Raw genomic sequence first — 21,409 nt, forward strand, 5'->3', positions numbered from 1 at the left:
TAACCGACAAGCAAGAAACTATGTAAACTACCGACAAAACGACAGACGTGAATTTCATCAGAACTGGCGGGATTCAAACAGAGCAGGGCCCTCTCGTCACGGTGAATTTGTAGAAGTTAGGTCTCCTAATCCCAATAACAACGCGCGCCAACAAAGAGACAGACAATGATTCGCGCCACAGGCACCCACGTGCGCCGGCTGGCTCGGAGAAAAATAACATAGACGCTAACCTTGAGAAAAATTTTAGCATTCTTTACCGATGTATACAACATGATAATTGCGTTGAAGCTGAAACTCTGTGCACTAGGAAGAGTAAAGGTTTACACCACATTTCACATGCAAAACCGTTTATTGAAAGATAATCTGCTTTTTAACTTTGTCATTGCCATAAAACTTTTCACTTTGCATTACTAATACGATTTGGCAGACTTAGAATCTGTTTGCGGTGTTTCTGTTTCATATCTGCACAGTTTTTCTGTTTTATTCTGGAAAGTAAAACATGTTTTAGTAGTAACTTTTGTGGTATAGCTACAATGAGACTGCCTTTTCCGTAGCACAACAATACGTTACTGTACAGTACTTTCTTCATCACAACAATAAGCGTAATAACTACGATATCTATACGCAAAGCATTTCACTTTTGTGTATTATGAGGTAAGTACATTGACTTATGCAGAACTTAGCTTTCGGAGGACAATAACTATGACACTTCCACAGAGATTATGTTGCAACAAGACGCACATTTAGCGCTACAGGACACGCATTTCAGTGATTAATTTTGTACTTAAAACATTTATTTTTAAAGATTTTTGAATTACAAAGAAAGTTTTCCGTGATACATTTCATTCCATTGCTGTAATCTGTAACACCTGAGGGTATAATTACATTAATCCTCAGGGGGGTACACGCTTACTTTGTGTACCATGTGTGTGGCAACCACAAGGAACCCTAGCTAATATGGTATTTGCTTATACAACTTTACACATCGGTACCATATTTCTCTAACACATAAATTACACAGCTATCTGATCATTTAACTGAGAGATAAACATTTTTTTACTACATCAGTGACACATGTTTACGCAATACACAGTTGGGTAACTTCACACTTATGAAACTGTATTTTGTCTGTACTTTGTAAACTGTTCATATTTTTTCGGAACCATTGTGATACTATGAGAGCTTTGAATGATGTATTTGGTATGGATTCATGATTTTTAAAGTACGTTTGAGGCAGATGACACTTTTGACATGAGCAGAGAATTTTTTTAATTATTGGAGGAAGCTACGACGATTTTGAGATTTGACTGAGGTGTTATGATGTTATTTTTACGACGACGATGTGTATTATGCTGCTGAGGTATGTTTACGATTAATAGGCTGAGGCTATATGAGTTATTTGATTATGCTTCATATTTATAATGACGAAATATTGACGAGTGTCGATGGATACGTATATGTGTAATAAGGTAAGGAGTAATGAATAGGGGGTAGGGACTCTTGACTTGTGAAAAAAGATGTTGGAAACCAAGAATCGTACTTTAAGAGTTATGAAATGTGCGTAAATGCGTGACTGTATCACAATGCTGACGAATATTTTATTTGGACACTTATATTTATAGGATTTTCTTTCTACAGATTTGCAACGCTAATTCTTGACCTGTGAAATATTTTTATGTGAGACTGTCACTGTAGCGGAAACTGCTGTCGTAAATATTTCCGTAAGAAAGTTAAGTGACCACCTGCACCAAATGCGTCGTGGGCACCCAGCTGTGTCGGACGCCTGGAGAGAGGGCCATTGGCGCGTGCCTTTCAGAGCACAGGAAGGAAAAAAAAAGGGAGGCCATTATCCTGGCCATTGTCATTCCTTTAGAGAAAGCATCGCAAATCCGACACGCTAATTACTTGGAAACATATCGTACTTTCTGATATTTACTGAAATGCCTAATGAAATGACAAGAAATAGTTTGTCTACACACCTGACTATGACTACTGTCTCTCTAGTTGAGAGATTTTTCTACTAACTTATGAAATGCCACATGGCTATTGAACGATGTTCTTATGCTTTGCTGTGTACATAGTTGCTTATTTCATTTGATATCTAGTTTCTAGCTGCACTGCTGCATTGGTTCAAATAAAATTTTATAGATGTACTAATATAAATATTTTCTGTCTACAGATCGAGTATATAATAATTTTTTTCAAAAAAAATGAGGGAGCACAAAGCGACATTTACCTTCACAGGAACTGCATTCATAATTTTCTTTTCAAGTACTTGGTAATTTCTTTTGTAGAATAAATTGTGATGCATCACTCTAGTGTTAAGATGTGACATAGGTATTAGACATGGCCATTTTTAGTGTAATATTTTTTTCTGCTTGAGCTATGTCATGTTTTGATATAAGTTATTACATTTGCTGCTGCTAGCTTTGCCAATCTGTATTTTTTGTCATTGCTGCTTGTGTTAATTGTTTTGTGCTGCTGCATTGCCTCGTCCCTTAGTTTAGCATCTGAGCTCAGTAGATAGTAGATTTAAGTTAGCTTAAGATGGGGTAGGCTATATGAGAGAACGAGATGTGATGAATTGGAAGAAATGCATTGAGAAGCTATAAGAAAATGGTTTGGCCAAAATAAGTATTTTGAAAGAGGATATGAGCAAAAAAGTAGGGTTTAGGGACAACAGGTTTACGTAGGATTTTCTTGGAAATAAATAATGAGGTAAGAAATATGTGAACATATAAATACAGAAAGCATGCTTTGATAGGATTTTTTTGGTGGAAACAAATTTTGAAATAAGACGAAAGATCTATGGAATGAAGTTTTAGGTTGGACTGCAGTACCAAATGTTACACTGAAAACAAACCCTGCCCTTTCCCTTTTGTGTTATCCCACTATATGTTTGTGTACCCTTGTGTATTTGTTTTCTTCCTGTCTCTGTGTACTGTTTCATAGAACTTTTTTCTCTTCTAATACTAAGTTACATTCACTATGATGAGGAATACTGTTATCCTCAAATACAATTGGCATTAATAATGTGTTATTTACTTTGTAAAGATGTTTAGAAATTATTTATTCTGTTTTGTGTTAATGCTCATGTGTGAAGTTGATGTTTCGAAAGTTATTCGATCTTTTATGTATGTACTCATGTCATAATTCCTGTAACACTGATGTATATGTCTATTTCTATTCTTTTGTAAAGCCTGTACTACAAATGTTATCTGTATTATTATGTTCTTTAATGATGTATTTTGTACGTTTGTAATTGTATTTTCATGTTGTAAATTTATAAAATTGTAACTGACACCAGTTCATCTTATTATTAACTTGTAAGTTACATTTCACTGCACACGTTTCTGTTGGTCATAGTATATGGACAATATGTGAGAAGTAGGGACTGTTAGTGTTTGCACGTGTGTTAATAATTCAGCAAGGGACTGGATAACAGCATTGCTGGTTCTAAGGACAATTTCAAAAACTTTGTGAGTGCACAAGTGGTGGTTTATGGACTTGCTATATTATCCGCAAGACTCTTCGATGGTGATTGTGCACCTGCACAGTCACAACACATGGCTGCTGGCCATCTCTATAAGGACTACAGTGGGTCTGCATCTTTGATGGCCCACCAATACCATTATTTCTACAAGGACTACAGTGGGTCTACATCTTTGATGATCCACCAGTACCATTATTTCTACAAGGCCTGCAGTGGGTCTGCACCTCTGGTGGCCCACCAATACCGTAATCTCTACCAGGACTACAGTGGGTCTGTTCTGTGATGACCTACCTACCAATATTCTTCAAAACGTCGAATGACTCTGCTGTGGGTTTGCTATGTTGTGGCCCATTACCTGTCTGCATGTCAAGAGTCAGCACTGTCTTTCCGTTGGAAGGACAACACTAATTCTTCAAGACTGCATGGAAATCCACTACTTCTATGTGCATTTTCTTTAACTGCTCAGACTTTGAGAAAAACTCTGCATTTTTACTGTGATGAACAATGTGGACTGTCTTTATGGACTGTGAGAAATTTTTAGCTTTTGACCAACATTGTATCAATAAGTGTGTGCATTTGATTTCTTTGTTATTGTAATTATGAAAATTTTTTTTCAAATCTGTATTGGCCACTGCCCAATCCAATTTGTAAAAATTTTTGTGGGGAGCATGGGGGCTATGTAAGTAGGCTGTTTAGGTTTTTTTTATTGGTAACGCCACCTCTGTATGAAAATCACTGGCTGTGCTGTGTGCAGTCTGTGGCTGCTTTGCATTGTTGTAATACTCGCCATTGTAGTGTTAGGCAGCTGGCTGTGAACAGCGCGTAGTGTTGCGCAGTTGGAGGTGAGCCGCCAGCAGTGGTGGATGTGGGGAGAGAGATGGCGGAGTTTTGAAATTTGTCATGAACTGCTATATTTATATATGATGATATCAAGGTAAATACATTGTTTGTTCTCTATTAATATCTTTCATTTGCTAACTATCCCTATCAGTAGTTAGTGCCTTCAGTAGTTTGAATCTTTTATTTAGCTGGCAGTAGTGGCGCTCGCTGTATTGCAGTAGCTTGAGCAGCGAAGATTTTTGTGAGGTAAGTGATTTGTGAAACGTATAGGTTAATGTTAGTCAGGGCCATTCTTTCGTAGGGATTTTTTTGAAAGTCAGATTGCGTTGCGCTAAAAAATATTGTGTGTCAGGTAAAGGACAGTCGTGTATTATTGTTCAAAGGGGACGTTTCAACTTATGTGAATAATTTATGGTAGATCACAGAAGTGTTAAAATGCAAGTTTACTATTGAGCCATGATGTGTACACTTTGAGCATGTTATATCAAATATTTGTATGACAGACATGATCGATACTAGTTACACGATATATTTGAAGGAAGTTTACATTGGATAAGCTATTTGTGAAATAGCTGACAGTAAATGATGAGATGCATTGAAAACCAGCATGGATTTCGAAAACGTCGATCACGCAAAACCGAGCTTGCTCTTTTCTCACATGGCATACTGAAAACTTTGTATTAAGGCAACCAGGTAGATGCAGTATTTGTTGATTTCCGAAAAGCATTTGACTCAGTACTGCACCTGTGCTTATTGTCAAAAGTACAATCATATGGGATATCAAATGAAATTTGTGACTGGACTGAGGACTTTTTGCTATGGAGGACACAGCATGTTATCTTGGATGGAGAGTCATCGTCAGATGTAGAAGTAACTTTCTGTGTGCCTCAGGGAAGTGTGTTGGGACCCTTGCTGTTGATGTGGATATTAATGACCTTGCAGACAATATCAATAGAAAAATCCGGCTTTGTGCAGATGAAGCAGCTATCTCTAATGAAATACTATCTTAAACAAGCTGCATAAATATTCAGTCAGATCTTGATAAGATTTGAATGTGGTGTAGAGATTGGCAACTTGATCTAAATGTTCACAAATGTAAAACTCTGCACTACACGAAACAAAAAAACGTAGTACCCTATGACTGTAATTCAATGAGTCACAGTTAAAATTGGTCAAATCATATAAAGACCTGGGTGTAACACTTCTTAGGAATATGAAACTGAGTGATCTCATAGATTCAGTCGTGGGTAAAGTAGGTAGTAGGCTTCGGTTTGTTAGAAGAATACTGGGGAAGTTCAATCAGTCTACAAAGGAGATTGCTTACAAATCACTTGTGCGACCAGTTCGAGAATATTGTTCAAAGTGTTTGGGACCCATACCAGATAGGACTAACAGGGGATATTGAATGTATACAGATATGGGCAGCACGAATGGTCACAGGTTTGCTTAGTCAATGGGTGTCACAGAGCTACTGAAGGAGCTGAATTGGAAGACCCTAGAAGACAGATAGAAACAATCCCAAGAAAGTATTAACAAAGTTTCAGGAACTGGCTTTAAACCCCCTATGTGTCGCTCACATAAGATAAGAGTAGAATAATTACTACATGCACAGAGGCATTCAAACAATTGTTCTTTCCATTTTCCACATATGACTGGAATAGAAAGAAACCCTAATAACTGGTACAATAGGACATATCCTCTACCAAGCACCTCATGGTGGTTTGCAGAGTATAAACGCAGATATGCAGTGCTGAGAAACTGAAAGAAGGAATTTATGAATTACTAATTGTACTACTCTATGAACACATGTATCACTTTACTGACATGAGAGGGATACTAGCACAAAAACCTGTGCCTGCACAATGATTCCCATCAGTAAACAAACGATTTTTTATTATTTAATATTTTTAAGGTTATCGATTTTATGCGTTACTTTGCAGAGAGAGCAAGTGTAATGTCAGAATGAATATACAAACACGCAAAGAATTTGAAAATATTTTATCTCAATGAACACACAAACCAGTTTTCAGGCTGTCTACACAATGATTTAACTTGTAGTCTGTACTGGAGGTGATATTTGTGAATGTTAGCCACAAATGCCATTTGGGGAAAGTTACACACCCATACAGGTAGAAATGTCAAACCTTATCTCACTAGGAAACTACTGTTTATGGAACCATATTTGTGTACTAGAGACTATTTAATACAAATACTGTGTCTTGGTATCTTGCACTTTCAGCATCAACCATGTATAATTAGTTACTGTTCTGTTCCTTTATACACTATTTTCTTTTTGTTGGGCTGATGAATAGTGACTATAGTATGTATTTACAAAACTATTGGACATGGAGATTGTGTGCATGGGAGCACCAGAGAAATACAAAGAGACTGAAAGGAGGTATTACCGCAAATGGACTGGGATTTTCTCAAGCACTGAAACAAGTTGTAATGCCAAAGAATATATATATGTTTTATAATTTTGTGTAACTGATTCTTTTATCTATTTTTTAAATAATTGATTATTTACATTTTGAATCTTTTTGCTAAACTATTCTTTGCATATGTATTCATAGTTATTGCATACTTGATCTGCAACATTCACTTTTACACTTTGTATTCACTGAACTCTGTTGCCAACTTCATATTGATCTGAATGGTGACTTTCAGGGAATTATTCTTTTACACAATATTTGTGGCAACTGACTGAAGTTTAATTGTGGCAGAGTATCATATTTGATTCTCATCTGTGATACTCTGGAGGGAGGGGGGGAATTGTTGAAACACACCAGTATATGATCATTAGGATAAGTATGACATGAAGTATTGACACCAGGAGACAGACCATCACATTCGCAGCCTTAGACAAAATTTTGAAACACTCTTATTTTATTTATCTGGTCATATTGAAACTCTATTTATTACACTGTTTCATATGTTATCACTAATTTCATTTCAGTTTTATCAAGTGCAAAAATATCTCTGTTCTAGTATAACCACTACTAATCGATACTTAAACATAAATCATAAACAACTCTAATTTTGTATCAGTAAACTCTTCCGGGCTAAGTTGCCGTGGTCGATATGTAGAACTTCTTCTCCCTGACGTTTCGTTCTCAACTACGGAGAACATCTTCTTAGGTGAGTCGACGACTGGCTGCTAGGAGCTGGGGCCGCCGCTTATATAGAGATCGTAGGGGGCGCCACCACACGTCACGTGGCGTCGATGTGCAGCTATCTCTGGCTATCGTCTGTTCTCTCGATTGCAGGCAATCGATTGTCACGTGATTGATGCAACGTCGACCGCCATATCTTATCCAATTTTAATCCTTCTTCTTTACGATTAAAATTGTATTGATGTTTGTGGATTTCAATTGCCTCTCTATACATACGTGTGTAATAGTGCGACGTCCTCGCTAGCACGCTTGTTTCACCAAATTTTATTTCATGATCTCCATCCTTAAAAACATGTTCCGCTACTGCCGATTTGTCGATATGTCCCAAGCGACAGTTTCTTTTGTGCTCCGTCAACCGTGTATTGATGCTTCTTTTTGTAGTTCCTATGTAAACCCTGCCACAACTACACGGAATTTTATATACCCCGGGGGTGGCTAGGGGGTGACGAGCATCTTTTGTTGATCTTAGGCATTCACTAATTTTCTTAGTAGGTCTAAAAATGGTCTATGCCTGAAACTTGGCTAGTACTTTTCCAATGCGATCCGTGATATTATAGATGAACGGAAGAAATACTTTTCCAGCTGATGGTTGTTGCTGTCTCCTATTTTTAGGCATTTTTCTATTTGGGTGAAGTGTTCAGTTAATCTCGTTTTTCGTATAACCATTTTTCGCAAAGGCCATTCGTAAATGATTTAGTTCTTCTTGTAAGTAGCAATACTATGCATTTTAGTCATTGGAACAAAGTAGACAGTTTAACATTTAGATCCATGGAGATTAGCGCAGAAGTGTCTTCCAATAGGCAGAAGGAGAAGTTTGATCGTCTACAAGAGGGTCGACAGGAAACACCGATTCCAAACAATTCCCAAACGGTTATTAATTTATCGGAAAAAGAATTGTCTAAGGAAGAACTTTCTGTTCTGTCTAAAGGAGGGAATTTTGCAATAACTCCTCCAAGATTCCTGTGGAGGACATTATTGCTAATATAGAGGCAGGAATTCGTCAGTTACCATCATATTCTGCTGATGAAATTAGAATGGAAACCTCCAGGATATTACGCAAAGCTAAGCCACCCAGCAGCAATCTGTCTCAAGGGGAAAGGAAGGCATTATGGGAGATCAATGCAGACAAGAATGTTATTATAGTTGCCACTGACAAGGGAAATGTTACTGTTTTAATGAATACTGAGGATTATCACAAGAAGATCAGTGATCTCCTGGAACCCAGCACATACAAAAAGTTGAAAAAGGATCCCACAACGAATGTGCTGAATGCCACCAATCGTCTGATAAAACAGTCTTCCATTCCTACAGAAGTTAAAAAGTATCTTTGTAAAACGGAGGCTTATCCTCCGAGATTATATGGATTACCAAAGATACATAAACCTGATGTTCCTTTGAGACCAATAGTCAGCGCTATTGGAGCTCCTACCCAAGAACTAGCCAGACACCTTTCCTCTTTGTTACAACCTTACATAGGCAAAACTGAGAGTAATATTAAAAACTCTCTACACTTCATTGAGAAATTGAGGGAAATTACTGTCGGTCCTAATGACATACTTGTCAGTTTTGATATAGTGTCTTTGTTCACGATGGTTCCAGTTGATGAAGCTCTCTCCCATATAGCCGATGTGTTCCCTATTGATATAGTAGCCTTGTTCCAACACTGTCTATCCTCAACCTATTTTCAGTACAATGGTGAATTTTATGAACAGATCGATGGGGTAGCCATGGGAAGCCCCCTAAGTCCCGCAATTGCGAATTTATTCACGGAATATTTTGAACATCAAGCACTGCAGTCGGCCAAAAAAAGCCCCTCGAAGTGGTATCGGTATGTTGATGATACCTTTGTAATATGGAATCATGAGGAAGAAGACTTGAATGATTTTCTGGTACACTTAAATAGCATCAACCCAAAGATTAAATTTACTATGGAGAAGGAGAAGAATGGACAACTTAACTTCTTGGATGTATCAGTTATCAAACGAGCAGATGGGACCTTAGGTCATAAGGTCTACAGGAAAGGTACACATACTGATCGCTACCTCCATAAGAACTCAAACCACCGCCCTAGGCAAAAGAGGGGGGTCATAAAAACACTAGTGGATAGGGCCAATAATATTTGTGAACCAGGCTACTTACAAGAAGAACTAAATCATTTACGAATGGCCTTTGCGAAAAATGGTTATACGAAAAACGAGATTAATCAAACACTTCACCCAAATAGAAAAATGCCTAAAAATAGGAGACAGCAACAACCATCAGCTGGAAAAGTATTTCTTCCGTTCATCTATAATATCACGGATCGCATTGGAAAAGTACTAGCCAAGTTTCAGGCATAGACCATTTTTAGACCTACTAAGAAAATTAGTGAATGCCTATGATCAACAAAAGATGCTCGTCACCCCCTAGCCACCCCAGGGGTGTATAAAATTCCGTGTAGTTGTGGCAGGGTTTACATAGGAACTACAAAAAGAAGCATCAATACACGGTTGACGGAGCACAAAAGAAACTGTCGCTTGGGACATATCGACAAATCGGCACTAGCGGAACATGTTTTTAAGGATGGAGATCACGAAATAAAATTTGGTGGAACTAATGTGCTAGCGAGGACGTCCCACTATTATACACGTATGTATAGAGAGGCAATTGAAATCCACAAACATCAATACAATTTTAATCGTAAAGAAGAAGGATTAAAATTGGATAAGATATGGCGGTCGACGTTGCATCAATCACGTGACAATCGATTGCCTGCAATCGAGAGAACAGACGATAGCCAGAGATAGCTGCACATCGACGCCACGTGACGTGTGGTGGCGCCCCCTACGATCTCTATATAAGCGGCGGCCCCAGCTCCTAGCAGCCAGTCGTCGACTCACCTCGGAAGATGTTCTCCGTAGTTGAGAACGAAACGTCAGGGAGAAGAAGTTCTACATATCGACCACGGCAACTTAGCCCGGAAGAGTTTACTGATAAAGACGCCGGCCGTGAAAGCCTACATGGAATGATTCTAATTTTGTAATTCTAGAATACATTTCACAAGAAGAGAAACTAACTTTCCATTTGCATCTGTTGTTGTTGTTCTCGTCTTCAGTCCTGAGACTGGTTTGATGCAGCTCTCCATGCTACTCTATCCTGAGCAAGCTTCTTCATCTCCCAGTACCTACTGCAACCTACATCCTTCTGAATCTGCTTAGTGTATTCATCTCTTGGTCTCCCTCTACGATTTTTAACCTCCACGTTGCCCTCCAATACTAAACTGGTGATCCCTCGATGTCTCAGAACATGTCTTACCAACCGCATTTGCATCTGTCTAAAGAAATTGTGTACATTTTAATTACATTTTCCAGCCAATAACGTTAATGATATAAGTGATTTTGTAAAACGTTTTGTTAGTGAATTTATTTTGTAATTTCAGTACTAAAAACCAAGAACCAGCAATACTTATTATTTTAACATAAAAAGAACAAATTACTCTTAATGCTCTGCTATCAGTTTGTGAATGCTAACATGAATTTTATAGTAATCCTCAAATATTTTGTCCGTAGTAATGGATGACATCACCTGTCATTACTGAAATGATATAAACAGCAGTGGTGAATCAGTTTTTTAGAACTAGCTTAGTTACAAATTTTGTAAATTTAATAAATATATAATTGTAAAAGTGAAACTTTGTGTCAATGTGACTACTTAAAATATCTCTTGACAGACCCAATCGTTACCAAAGATGTGAAGAGCTTGGGAAGTTACAGCAAGTTTGGTGAAGAGGTACTCTCTATTCTTTTACAGCTGCTGAAGTGACAGAGTTCACCAAAACACAAAGATGAGTATTTTGTACTAAGTGTTACACTGACAAAAACAGTATATTAAATTGAGACAAATCAAGATTGCACTCCCTCAGCCTAGTTTATTTCAGCACTTGGACTGAAAATCATTCAGTAGTGCGAATGATCCTTCCATTTCCGATGTGCTACCACAAGAATTAAAAACTCTTAACAGTAATTCTAGCGCTGTCAAGTCTAAACTGAAGAATTTCTGCATGGTTCACTCCTAACATTCTGTTGAGGTGTTTGTTGAAAAAAATTAGAAAATTCTGGTATTTTAATGTTGAATATTCAAATATTTATTCTGCAGCTTGCAATCTGTGTAACATATATGTAAATTTAATTTTATATGTTATTAACATTTCTGTTGTTAATTTCATGTAATCACTCATTGCATGACCATGAAGCTTTCCTCCTCAGTTTGGTCCTATTGAACTAAATGTTTGAAATTTAAAAAAAAAGAATGTTCTTCTAAATGTCAGTGTCATTCTCCTGTGGGTCGAACAAAGCTGTTACAATTTTTGTTGCCTTTCTTTGTACTAATTAAACATCCGATGACAGACTTGTCAGGTATGGGTCCTACACTTTAACTGTATTCTAGGACTGATCACGTGAGTATTTTGTAACCAATCTCCTTTGTAGACTGATTTTATTCTCCCATGATCCTACCAAAGACCCTACATTTACAATCTGTTTAACCTACAATTGTGCCAGTTTGATCATTCTGTTTCATATCTTTATAAATTTTTCCTCTGCTGTATTTGTATGAGTCACAGATATTGTAACTATAGAAGACGACGTTTCTGTGATTTGTGAAATGCAAATTTTAAATTTATGAACATTTAAAGGAAGTTGCGAATCTTTGGACCACTTTGCAGTTTCATCAAGATCTGACTGAACTTTTCTGCAGCTTTTTTCAGACACTGATTCACTATAGATAAAGTCTGATTCAGGCAATTCACCACTGCAATTAATAGGAACACAAGGCCACATCACTGTGAAATGGTACAGTGTCCACACTAGCTCAGTATTCAAAGGTGAAAATGAGATTGTGAGATGCCATCTGTGATAATGTATGTCAGAATATATTACCTAAGTTAAGGAACTAGCAATGATAAAGTTTATGATGGTCAAAGCAAAATTCCTAACGCATGTTCTTACTAGGAAGTAAAACAACATTTCAAGGAAATAAACATACATTATCTAGCGAAAATGTATACTTACAAACACATCAACAAATATTTTAAGGGAATACATAGAGCCTGCTAATTTATCTGTTGAAGGTATTGTCCTATCAGCAAATACTATCAGAAACACCTTTATTTTTATCCTTCAGTAGAGATGAAATTTCCTTTAATAAAAAACCTTATTTAATGTAATTTTTTCATCAATTTATTTCGTTCTTAAATACAGTCCAAGAGGGAGTTCTGTTCATTTGTTGTAAAATCTGAATAATTTTTTGCCATCAGAAAATTGACCTCTTTTACTGAACGGCTCTCACTGTAAAAATATCTAAGTTGTCATGGAACATTTGCAATGCGTCATAAAAACAAAGCTAAATAACAAAATGAAGACTTAAAGGACACAAAAGCACGAAATCGTCAGCCATAGCATAAGTAGATGTGTTGAAAACAGATCAACTTTCCATGTTAGATGGCAACGCCACTGTTCCCCCACCATTAACTTCAAAACTTTCCTTCCGAAAAACGTAGACCTAGACATCCCATTCCATTGACGGTTTGCGTGAATGCCGCCGTGGAATGCACTGTGGAATGTTTTGAAGTCCTACTCTGCACCATCAAATATGTCACAATTACTATTTTCAATCAAGTTATTCATATACAAATTTCTCAATACACTTCCCTTGGCCCCACATGAACTAATTTTGCATCAGTTGATGGCTCCGCACCCAAGATAACATCCTGCATCTGTCCTATAAAGAACCTCTCAAATCAGTCACAAAATTCGTTTTACGCCTTGTGTTCCATGCTTTTTGTCATTGTTGGAATACAACACAAAAATGTGAGGAATGTTATTCACAACTATGCATTTCAGAAAGCGAGCTCCCATCGTTTCATTCTGTGTTCAACCTTCACACACACACACACACACACACACACACACACACACACACACACACACACACACACACACACTTAAAAAGCACAAAATACTCATGACATAAAGTTAAATAAAGGTATTCTGACTCAAAGTCCTTGTCTTACTCTAAGATTGGTAATACCTAATTTCCTTTTTAACTTCTTTGTACTTGTATGAAAGAGAGTCAAGAGCTTCTGATTTTAAAGTAAGACAATGACTTTATGCCTGAATACCTTTCTTTCATTTCATGCCTATCTTGTACTTTTTAAGTGTGTGTGTGTATGTTCGAAGGGTTGAATGCAGACACCCAGAGAATTGAGCTTGATTTCCTTAATGCATAGCTGTGTACAACATTCCTCACATTTGTGTGTTTTATGCTACATAGCGAAACAGTTACTTTCACAATTGCTGCCTCCAGTTCTTAAGGTGGATATTAGAATAATCATACTTTTATTAACGTGGTACTCATAGGTGGTACTGAGTCAAATGCTTTTCCAGAAGTTTAGAAATACTGCAGTTAGATTTTACAAAATGTGGACATCAGATATATTGAATAGTAGTTTTGTGTAACGCTTCTGTTACTCTACCTGTAGATAGATATGAATTGTTCTTTCTTTGACCTTTTGGCCTAAGATTTTTTTCTCAAAAGATTCTGATAATCATTTATCTCGTTCCATCTCAATTGCCTCGTATGTGAAATTTTGATGTGCCTTAAGGCCTATTCACACAGTCAGTCATGACACTGTCATGACATGGCACCATCATGTCTTGGCGTATTCACACTGTCCATCATGTAATGGCATGTCAAGTCAATTCAAGTCATGTGATCTGAACATGCTTTGCTGTCCACAACAGTTCTTTTCGCAGGAATTGCGATCTTTGCACGACGATTTTCAACTGTTTTTATGTGCAAAGTGCACGTACAGAATGCAGTAGCTTACATGCACTAATGCTGGAGTCCACATTTATTTGAGTCAAATGGCTTGCAGCTTGCAGGAATGGTTTGTGTATTAGAGGAGGGAGATGGAAGTGCAAAACAACACAAGCAAAGTGCGTGGGTCAGGAAAAATGTCATTACATGGTACGGAAGGAGAATTTCACACATTATACAAGGAGTTTGAGGAAGAGGAATCTGCATTTTATATTTTGGAAAGTGTAAGCATCAGTTTTTCCATTTGTTACATCAAACTACATCTACAATTACTAAAAGGTACGGTGTTACAAGCTGGCATCACATCTTAGTTTAAGGTTAACTTTAGATGCTAGTCCAGTGCAAATTTTTTTGAGTTAGTCTTATCTACCAAAATTCCTTTCCTTGACATATACAGGTTTTCTTTGAATGTTGCATTTGGCTTTTAGTAGTTCAAGTGCCTTATCTGTATGGTGCTAACTAGTGAAACCACACAAATATTGTTTTTCTTCGGGCTTTCCTGAGGATCTGTTGATATGTTGAATAATCAGGATTTCTGCCGGATGTTTCGACGATGTAACTCGCTGTCTTCTTCAGGTGATACCCGAAAATGGTCCTTGGATGGATCGAGTCCAGTATGTATGTCCGGATGGTTCTGGGCGCTCCGTAACCGGTCCGCACCCCATCGAGTGTTCCGGCCGCTGTCCGCGCCCGCCAGGTGCGGCTCCAATAGACCTCTCTGGTCGCTGGTGTTCTGACTGCCGTCCGCGCCCGGCTCGGCCAAACTATGGGGTCGTGGTCGTCATCTGAGATGTGTCGAATCCGATCTGTAACGTCTGGTGCTCTGGCTCATGTCAGATAAATATTGACCACAGATGCTTGCAAAACTGTTTCACACACAAATCAGAGAGCTGCTTAACAATAAATAGGCCCACTACAGAAACGTTTTTAAACAATCAGCTTGAAGTGTCTGAAGGTTTCAATGCATTTCTTTATGTAACGCTAAAAATGCCCGACAACAAACAAATAAATTCCACCTACTAATCAAACTGATTTACTCACATTATTTTTTCACTCCAATTTGCAGACATGTTGTAATCCACTTCGTTGTAAAATATTAATTGCGATACCGGTATCTATAGTATTCCATTTTATAAATGTAGGATAAGACAATTAATTTAGTAGACCTATATTGTGCAGTTCAGACTGTTGTCCCGATGCTTCAATTAAACTGTCGTCATTTATTACAAATTTTAACAAAAGACATAACGAAACGAAACAATTTATAGCAAATAACGAACACAAAAGCAACTGATATCATCCACGACGAAACGAAATATGGAGGTCTACCCATAGCTGTGTATCTGGAGGAACTGAGCTTATGGGACATGTGATCAGCAACGGACGAATAATGTCAGCCGTCAAAACTTCCCTCCAGAGAAACCTTGACGTGACGTGAAGGGACGGGACGGCCAGTGTGGATGCCGGCTATTGACATGCATTGCGGAATATTTTGACGGGATGGGACATTCCGTGACGTGACGGCCATTGTGAATTGGCTTTTGTATCGATTTTTCATCTACTTTCTTTTTTCATCTATTTCGAGCAAAGAATAGTAGTTTCTTCAGAAACCTCTTGATCGTTAACATTTCGTCTATTTCGCAGCATTATTGCCCTTTTTTTTTATCAGTCTAGGGAAAACTTCAGTAACGTTGCACAATATTAATCGTTTGAGGACCGCTTTAGACTAAACAAATGTGAATAATATTTCACTGCTGATAAATCTCAAGAAAGAGTGCAAACTGGTGTAGTCCCATAAATAATTTCACTTCTCCTGATTAATGCGTGTGGATTATGTTTTCATCGAATGTGGTTACCCTCTATCGATGAATTATCTCGATAGTCTTCGATAGCATTCCAAAGTTGAAGTAGAATCTATGGAAATCTGTATGTTTATGCATATCGCTGCTGCAATGTAACAGAAGTAATAAATGCTTTTGTCAAGATGTCGCTGACAAGGTAGTATTTGTTATTGTGGTGGTGTTATTATGTAGGAAGTAAAAATTGTCTAACAGGAAATACAAATTGTGTTTTTATTTACATTTTTAAATGTTTTGAAAGAATTTTTGCCTCGTAACTCTTTTAATTTGCCATCCAACAGCGTAGGCAATTTTTTATTTGGCTTTATGTGAAAAGCTTATTAAATTTGAATGTTCTAGTAGTTTGCACCTTCAAAATTGAATGACAACATAGGCGACTTTTTATTTGGCTTTATGTGAAGGGCTTGTCAAATGTGTATGTTCTTGTAGTTTGTACCTTGAAATTCAAATGAGTTATTTCCTTGTACTTCACAGCATATTACCAGCGCCCACACAACCTGTGTGGGACAGGGATGAAGAACGAGCCAAACAGAAAATACCTGCGGCAGCTCTAGTCGTCGCCAGTCCAACTGCACCTCCATACGGACAGAGAAGAGGATGGATTCCAAGATCTTTAGAGGTACGTCTGTGTTGTTTTGTACCATTCTTATGTGCTGTATATATTCTAAAGTTCCTTGGTGGCCAGGGAAACTTTAAATTAAACTCAACTTTGTAAGTATAATTGATGCTGCTAAGAAATAGGTACTCACTTTGTGTACAAAGGATTACAACTAGTATATACATTCAAGGAACAGCCATTGTTCCTTACAGTGTGTGTATACCAAAGGCTGGAACGTTTTTAAGTATTGACTTGAGTGCGTCTGCTCTAAACTTTGAGTATTGCCTTCTCACAATGTAACTTTACAGCTTTTAAATTGGGTCTAGTGTAGCAGGGGATACAACCCGTCGGCTTTGGACAATGACGTCACAAGTCGCCAGATAGCAGTTTACCATTTTCGCTTTTGCTGTTATGTTTCAGTTTCGTTTTTTTACTGATTGCTTAATAAAGTGGATATGTTTATTCTATCTCGTGAGATTTTTTTTTCAAAAAGCCAAAAAACACTAATCAGCCACTGAAGGGAGCTACAACACTAAGAAGAATCGCTTCTCGATTGGCGACTTGTGACGTCAATGTCCAAAGCCGACGGGTTGTATCCCCTGCTACACTAGTCCCTTTAAATTTTCATTCTGATATAGACATCCTTAGAGGTGTTGGAAACTAGGTAAATGTTTTAAACAATTATTTCCAAGCAGTTTGCTGTGTTGTTTCTTCATTGAAACCGTTTGAATTAGCCCATACAGAATAAATCTTGACTGACTAGTGCTTCTGCTGGGTAGCGTATTAACACAATCATATTGCTCTAGGTGGCACTGTGTGTTTCTGGGAATTTTATTAATAATTATGAATGCAAATATTGTGTGCTACCAGTAACATTATGGTACAGTCTCTTTCTAACTGCATTTATTTCAACATGTGTAATTTATTCAAAGGTAAGGTATGGAGTTCATGCCATGGGTGGTAGTAGTTCTGTCTGTATTGCAATATGGTCTGCTAACATGCCTTTCGTACAGACTAATACAGTAGTTTTACCTGTAAATGCCACCATATATTAATGGAAACATATATATTTCCGCTGTTGTTATTGTGAGTTAGTTTGCATGCTATAATGATATTACACATTTCATTGGTGAAGATCATAGGAAACTGACTCTCATTTCCTTATGCTTATTTTATTGAGCATTTGTATGATTGGATGTTAATTTTTGCTGTTTAAATGTACTGTAATACTCATTTGACTTATGATCGTAGTGAGAGAGTATCACACCTTTATGTACATATACCTTGTGCATGTTTTTCCCAGGATTTTGGAGATGGAGGAGCATTTCCAGAAATTCCAGTTGCACAGTATCCCTTAAATATGGGAAGAGAAGGAAAAGAAAGCACCTCAAATGCCTTAGCTGTACAACTAGATGCCCAAGGAAAAGTTAAATATGACGTAATAGCAAGGCAAGGCCATTCCAAAGACAAGGTAATCTAAAATGCTGAAATGAAGTAGGCAGCTTTGATTTAGTTTATTTGAAGTTTGATGCTTGGTGTAACCATTTGCATTTTGTTGTTTCAGATTATTTATTCAAAATTAACAGATCTGCTCCCTGCAGAAGTTGTTGCAGAAGACGACCCAAGCCTGGAGCGACCTAATGACGACGAGATACGGGAAACAACAGAAAAAACTAGGCTCGCTCTTGAAAGACTCACTCACACGAAGATAGCAGCTGCAATGCCCGTTAGATGTGCAGAGAAGACAGTAAGTTTATTATCATCAGAAATTTGCATCTTTTAATATCTCTTGTGAAACGTTGTGTAGTATATAAGTGACTGACTTTATACTGGATTACATTACCACACTGGTACAAATGCATAGCAAGTACAACAAAGATACTGTTTGAAACACATATTATGTGCTGAACAGTTAGACTGTTATGTGCCCATCAGCATCAAAGTCACTGGGAAATTACAAATAGCAATAATGAAATTTCTAAGACTATTCATGATAGAAAGCAGAATGTAACCATTATCAGCTGGGAAGCAATTCTGCAATTGAGATTTCGCCCCCTGCAGGTGCAGGGGTTAGAATTGGCCTGTGGTATTCCTGCCTGTTGTAAGAGGCAACTAAAACAAGTCTCACACATTTCGGCCTTTATGTGTTGGTCCCCTGTAGGGTTTGTCCTCTATTCTTCAGAATTTTTCCGAAGACCGAACCAATTGGGGGGAAGGGCACCTTACATGGTGCATCGTGTCCATAGTGTGTTGAGATTTTAGCCCCCTTTCTTGTTATCGCATTGCAGTCCCGCTCGTTCTCCATCTCTCGGGCGAGGATACATTGCTGGGTGCAGTTTCCAACATGCACTATGCAGTGTTCCTTTCTATGCCGATGACGACCATGGACTTCTTTGCACCTGATATCCAGCACGTTAGCCAGTCCGTTGTGGTGGGACCGCCATGTACCCTGTTGGTACAGGGATCGCTGTGCTGATGCCTGTGTTGTTGTTGTCTTCAGTCCTGAGACTGGTTTGATGCAGCTCTCCATGCTACTCTATCCTGTGCAAGCTTCTTCATCTCCCAGTACTTATTGCAACCTACATCCTTTTGAATCTGCTTAGTGTATTCATCTCTTGGTCTCCCTCTATGATTTTTACCCTCCACACTGCCCTCCAATGCTAAATGTCTTACAGTTTAAAATCTGGTTCCTAAATCTCTGTCTTACCATTATACTGTATAATCTATCTGATACCTTCCAGTATCTGATGCCTGTGCCGTTAAATCCCCACATATGCCAAGGAGTAGATGCCCATCACTCCGGGCAATGGCCATCCTGCCAGTTGGCCCATGTTGTGGTTGGGTGGCGCCCTTGGGAAGGGCTCTTGGTCGGAGTGGGTGGCATCAGGGTGGATGATACACAATGAAGCGTGGCACATCATCTCTTGTTGGTGGCCAACCATCTGCAGTCTCTAAGCGTTCGAGGGCTCAATTCAGTGCACAGAAGTGTGACCCCAAATCATTCCCCTCCATGGCCACATCATGGGAGGAACGAAAGGCTAAGGTTGGCAGTGAAGCTCATTCGCCCCGCTACCTAGTGCGTACGAGAGCTGATGGGAAGTTTTTCATGACAACGAATTCCTAGTTCATTGTAGAACATTTAGAGGATAAGTTTGGGGAGATGAAGGACTTGTCCAAAATGAACTCTGGGTCAGTTTTGATAAAAACAGCATCCTCTGCCCAGTCACGGACATTACTCGCTTGTGACAAGTTGGGCGATGTTTCTGTTACCATCACGCCCCACAAAAGTTTAAATATGGTCCAGGGTATTATATTCCACAGGGACCTTCTTTTGCAGTCTGATGACAAGTTGCATGCCAATTTAGAGTGTCGAGGTGTTTTTCATCTGGCGAGTTGATCGGGTTCCGAGGGATAATCAGGTTGCCACCAGTGCCTTCAACTTAGCCTTCGAGGGTGATACATTACCTGAGAAGGTCAAGGTGATGGTCTACCGCTGTGACATCAAGCCTTATATCCCTCCCCCGATGCAGTGCTGGAAGTTCGGCCATATGTCTTCCCGCTGTACTTCCAGCCTCACAAGTCGAGATTGCGGACGCCCATCACATCCCAATACACTATGTGCCCTGCCTCCCATCTGTGTCAACTGTGGAGGGCATCATTCAGCTTGCTCACCAGACTGCAGGATTTTACAGAAAGAGAGGAAAATCATAGATAATAAGACCCTGGACCGACTGACCTACACTGACGCTAAGCGGAAGTTTGAACGCCTCCATCCTGTTCGTATGACCTCCTCTTGCGCCTCTGCTGCAACTGTTCCTTGCCCCATCAGCTCCACCTACACCAGTCACCTCTAAGAGCCGGAAGACTACACCTTCCCCCTTGATGGTGGAGCGCAATTCCCTCCCTGTTTCTCCAGCACCACCTACATTGAGAGCAACATCCCTCCACCACCCAAGGAGCTGTGAGAAAAGTCCAGGAAGAAGACCCCAAAGACCAAGGACCTTGTGGTGGCACCCACCCCACCCCACCACCACCTACAAGCTCTGCGTCTGAGGATGGGATCTCACTGCACACTCAGACACAGTGGATATCGGCTCCTCAGGAAAACAGTCAGTGGCAGCAGGTGACCCTGAGGCGTAAGCCGCCTCATTGAATGTTCAATGTCTTCCCAGCCTCTTGATCCTATTATCTTCCAGTGGAATTGAAACGGTTTTTTCCATCAGCTTGCTGAGCTCTGACAACTTAGCCGGTTGCTCTCCAGGAAACTTGCTTTCCAGCTATGCGAACCCCCACCCTCCACGGCTTTCGGGAATATTATAAGAATCGGGCAGCTTATGAGAGGGTATCTGGTGGAGTCTGTGTCTATGTTCTTAACTCTCTTTACAGCGAGTGTGTCCCTCTTCAAACACCTTTAGAGGCTGTCGCTGTTCGGGTGTGGATGCCTCGGGCTGTTACTGTCTGCAGTATCTATCTTCCACCGGACGGTGATGTACCACAGCATGTACTGACTGCGCTGATAGCCCAACTGCCACCACCTTTTCTGTTACTGGGTGACTTTAACGCCCATAACCCTTTGTGGGGTGGATTGGTG

General features: G+C 39.0%; 1 protein-coding gene across 1 annotated transcript in view; it reads left to right on the top strand.

Annotated features, from left to right (window-relative positions):
* Positions 1-16,293: 16,293 nt before the first annotated feature.
* The window catches only part of LOC126458542 (puff-specific protein Bx42), a 51,595-nt gene continuing 46,479 nt past the window's right edge, over positions 16,294-21,409 (top strand). Inside the window, exons 1-4 of the mRNA XM_050095659.1 lie at positions 16,294-16,359; positions 16,695-16,839; positions 18,122-18,289; positions 18,383-18,565. Of these exons, the coding sequence (XP_049951616.1) occupies positions 16,346-16,359; positions 16,695-16,839; positions 18,122-18,289; positions 18,383-18,565 (510 nt within the window). The 5' untranslated portion in view covers positions 16,294-16,345. The remainder of the gene's footprint in view (positions 16,360-16,694; positions 16,840-18,121; positions 18,290-18,382; positions 18,566-21,409) is intronic.

This window comes from Schistocerca serialis, chromosome 2, assembly GCF_023864345.2.
Source record: "Schistocerca serialis cubense isolate TAMUIC-IGC-003099 chromosome 2, iqSchSeri2.2, whole genome shotgun sequence".
Lineage (NCBI taxonomy): Eukaryota > Metazoa > Arthropoda > Insecta > Orthoptera > Acrididae > Schistocerca > Schistocerca serialis.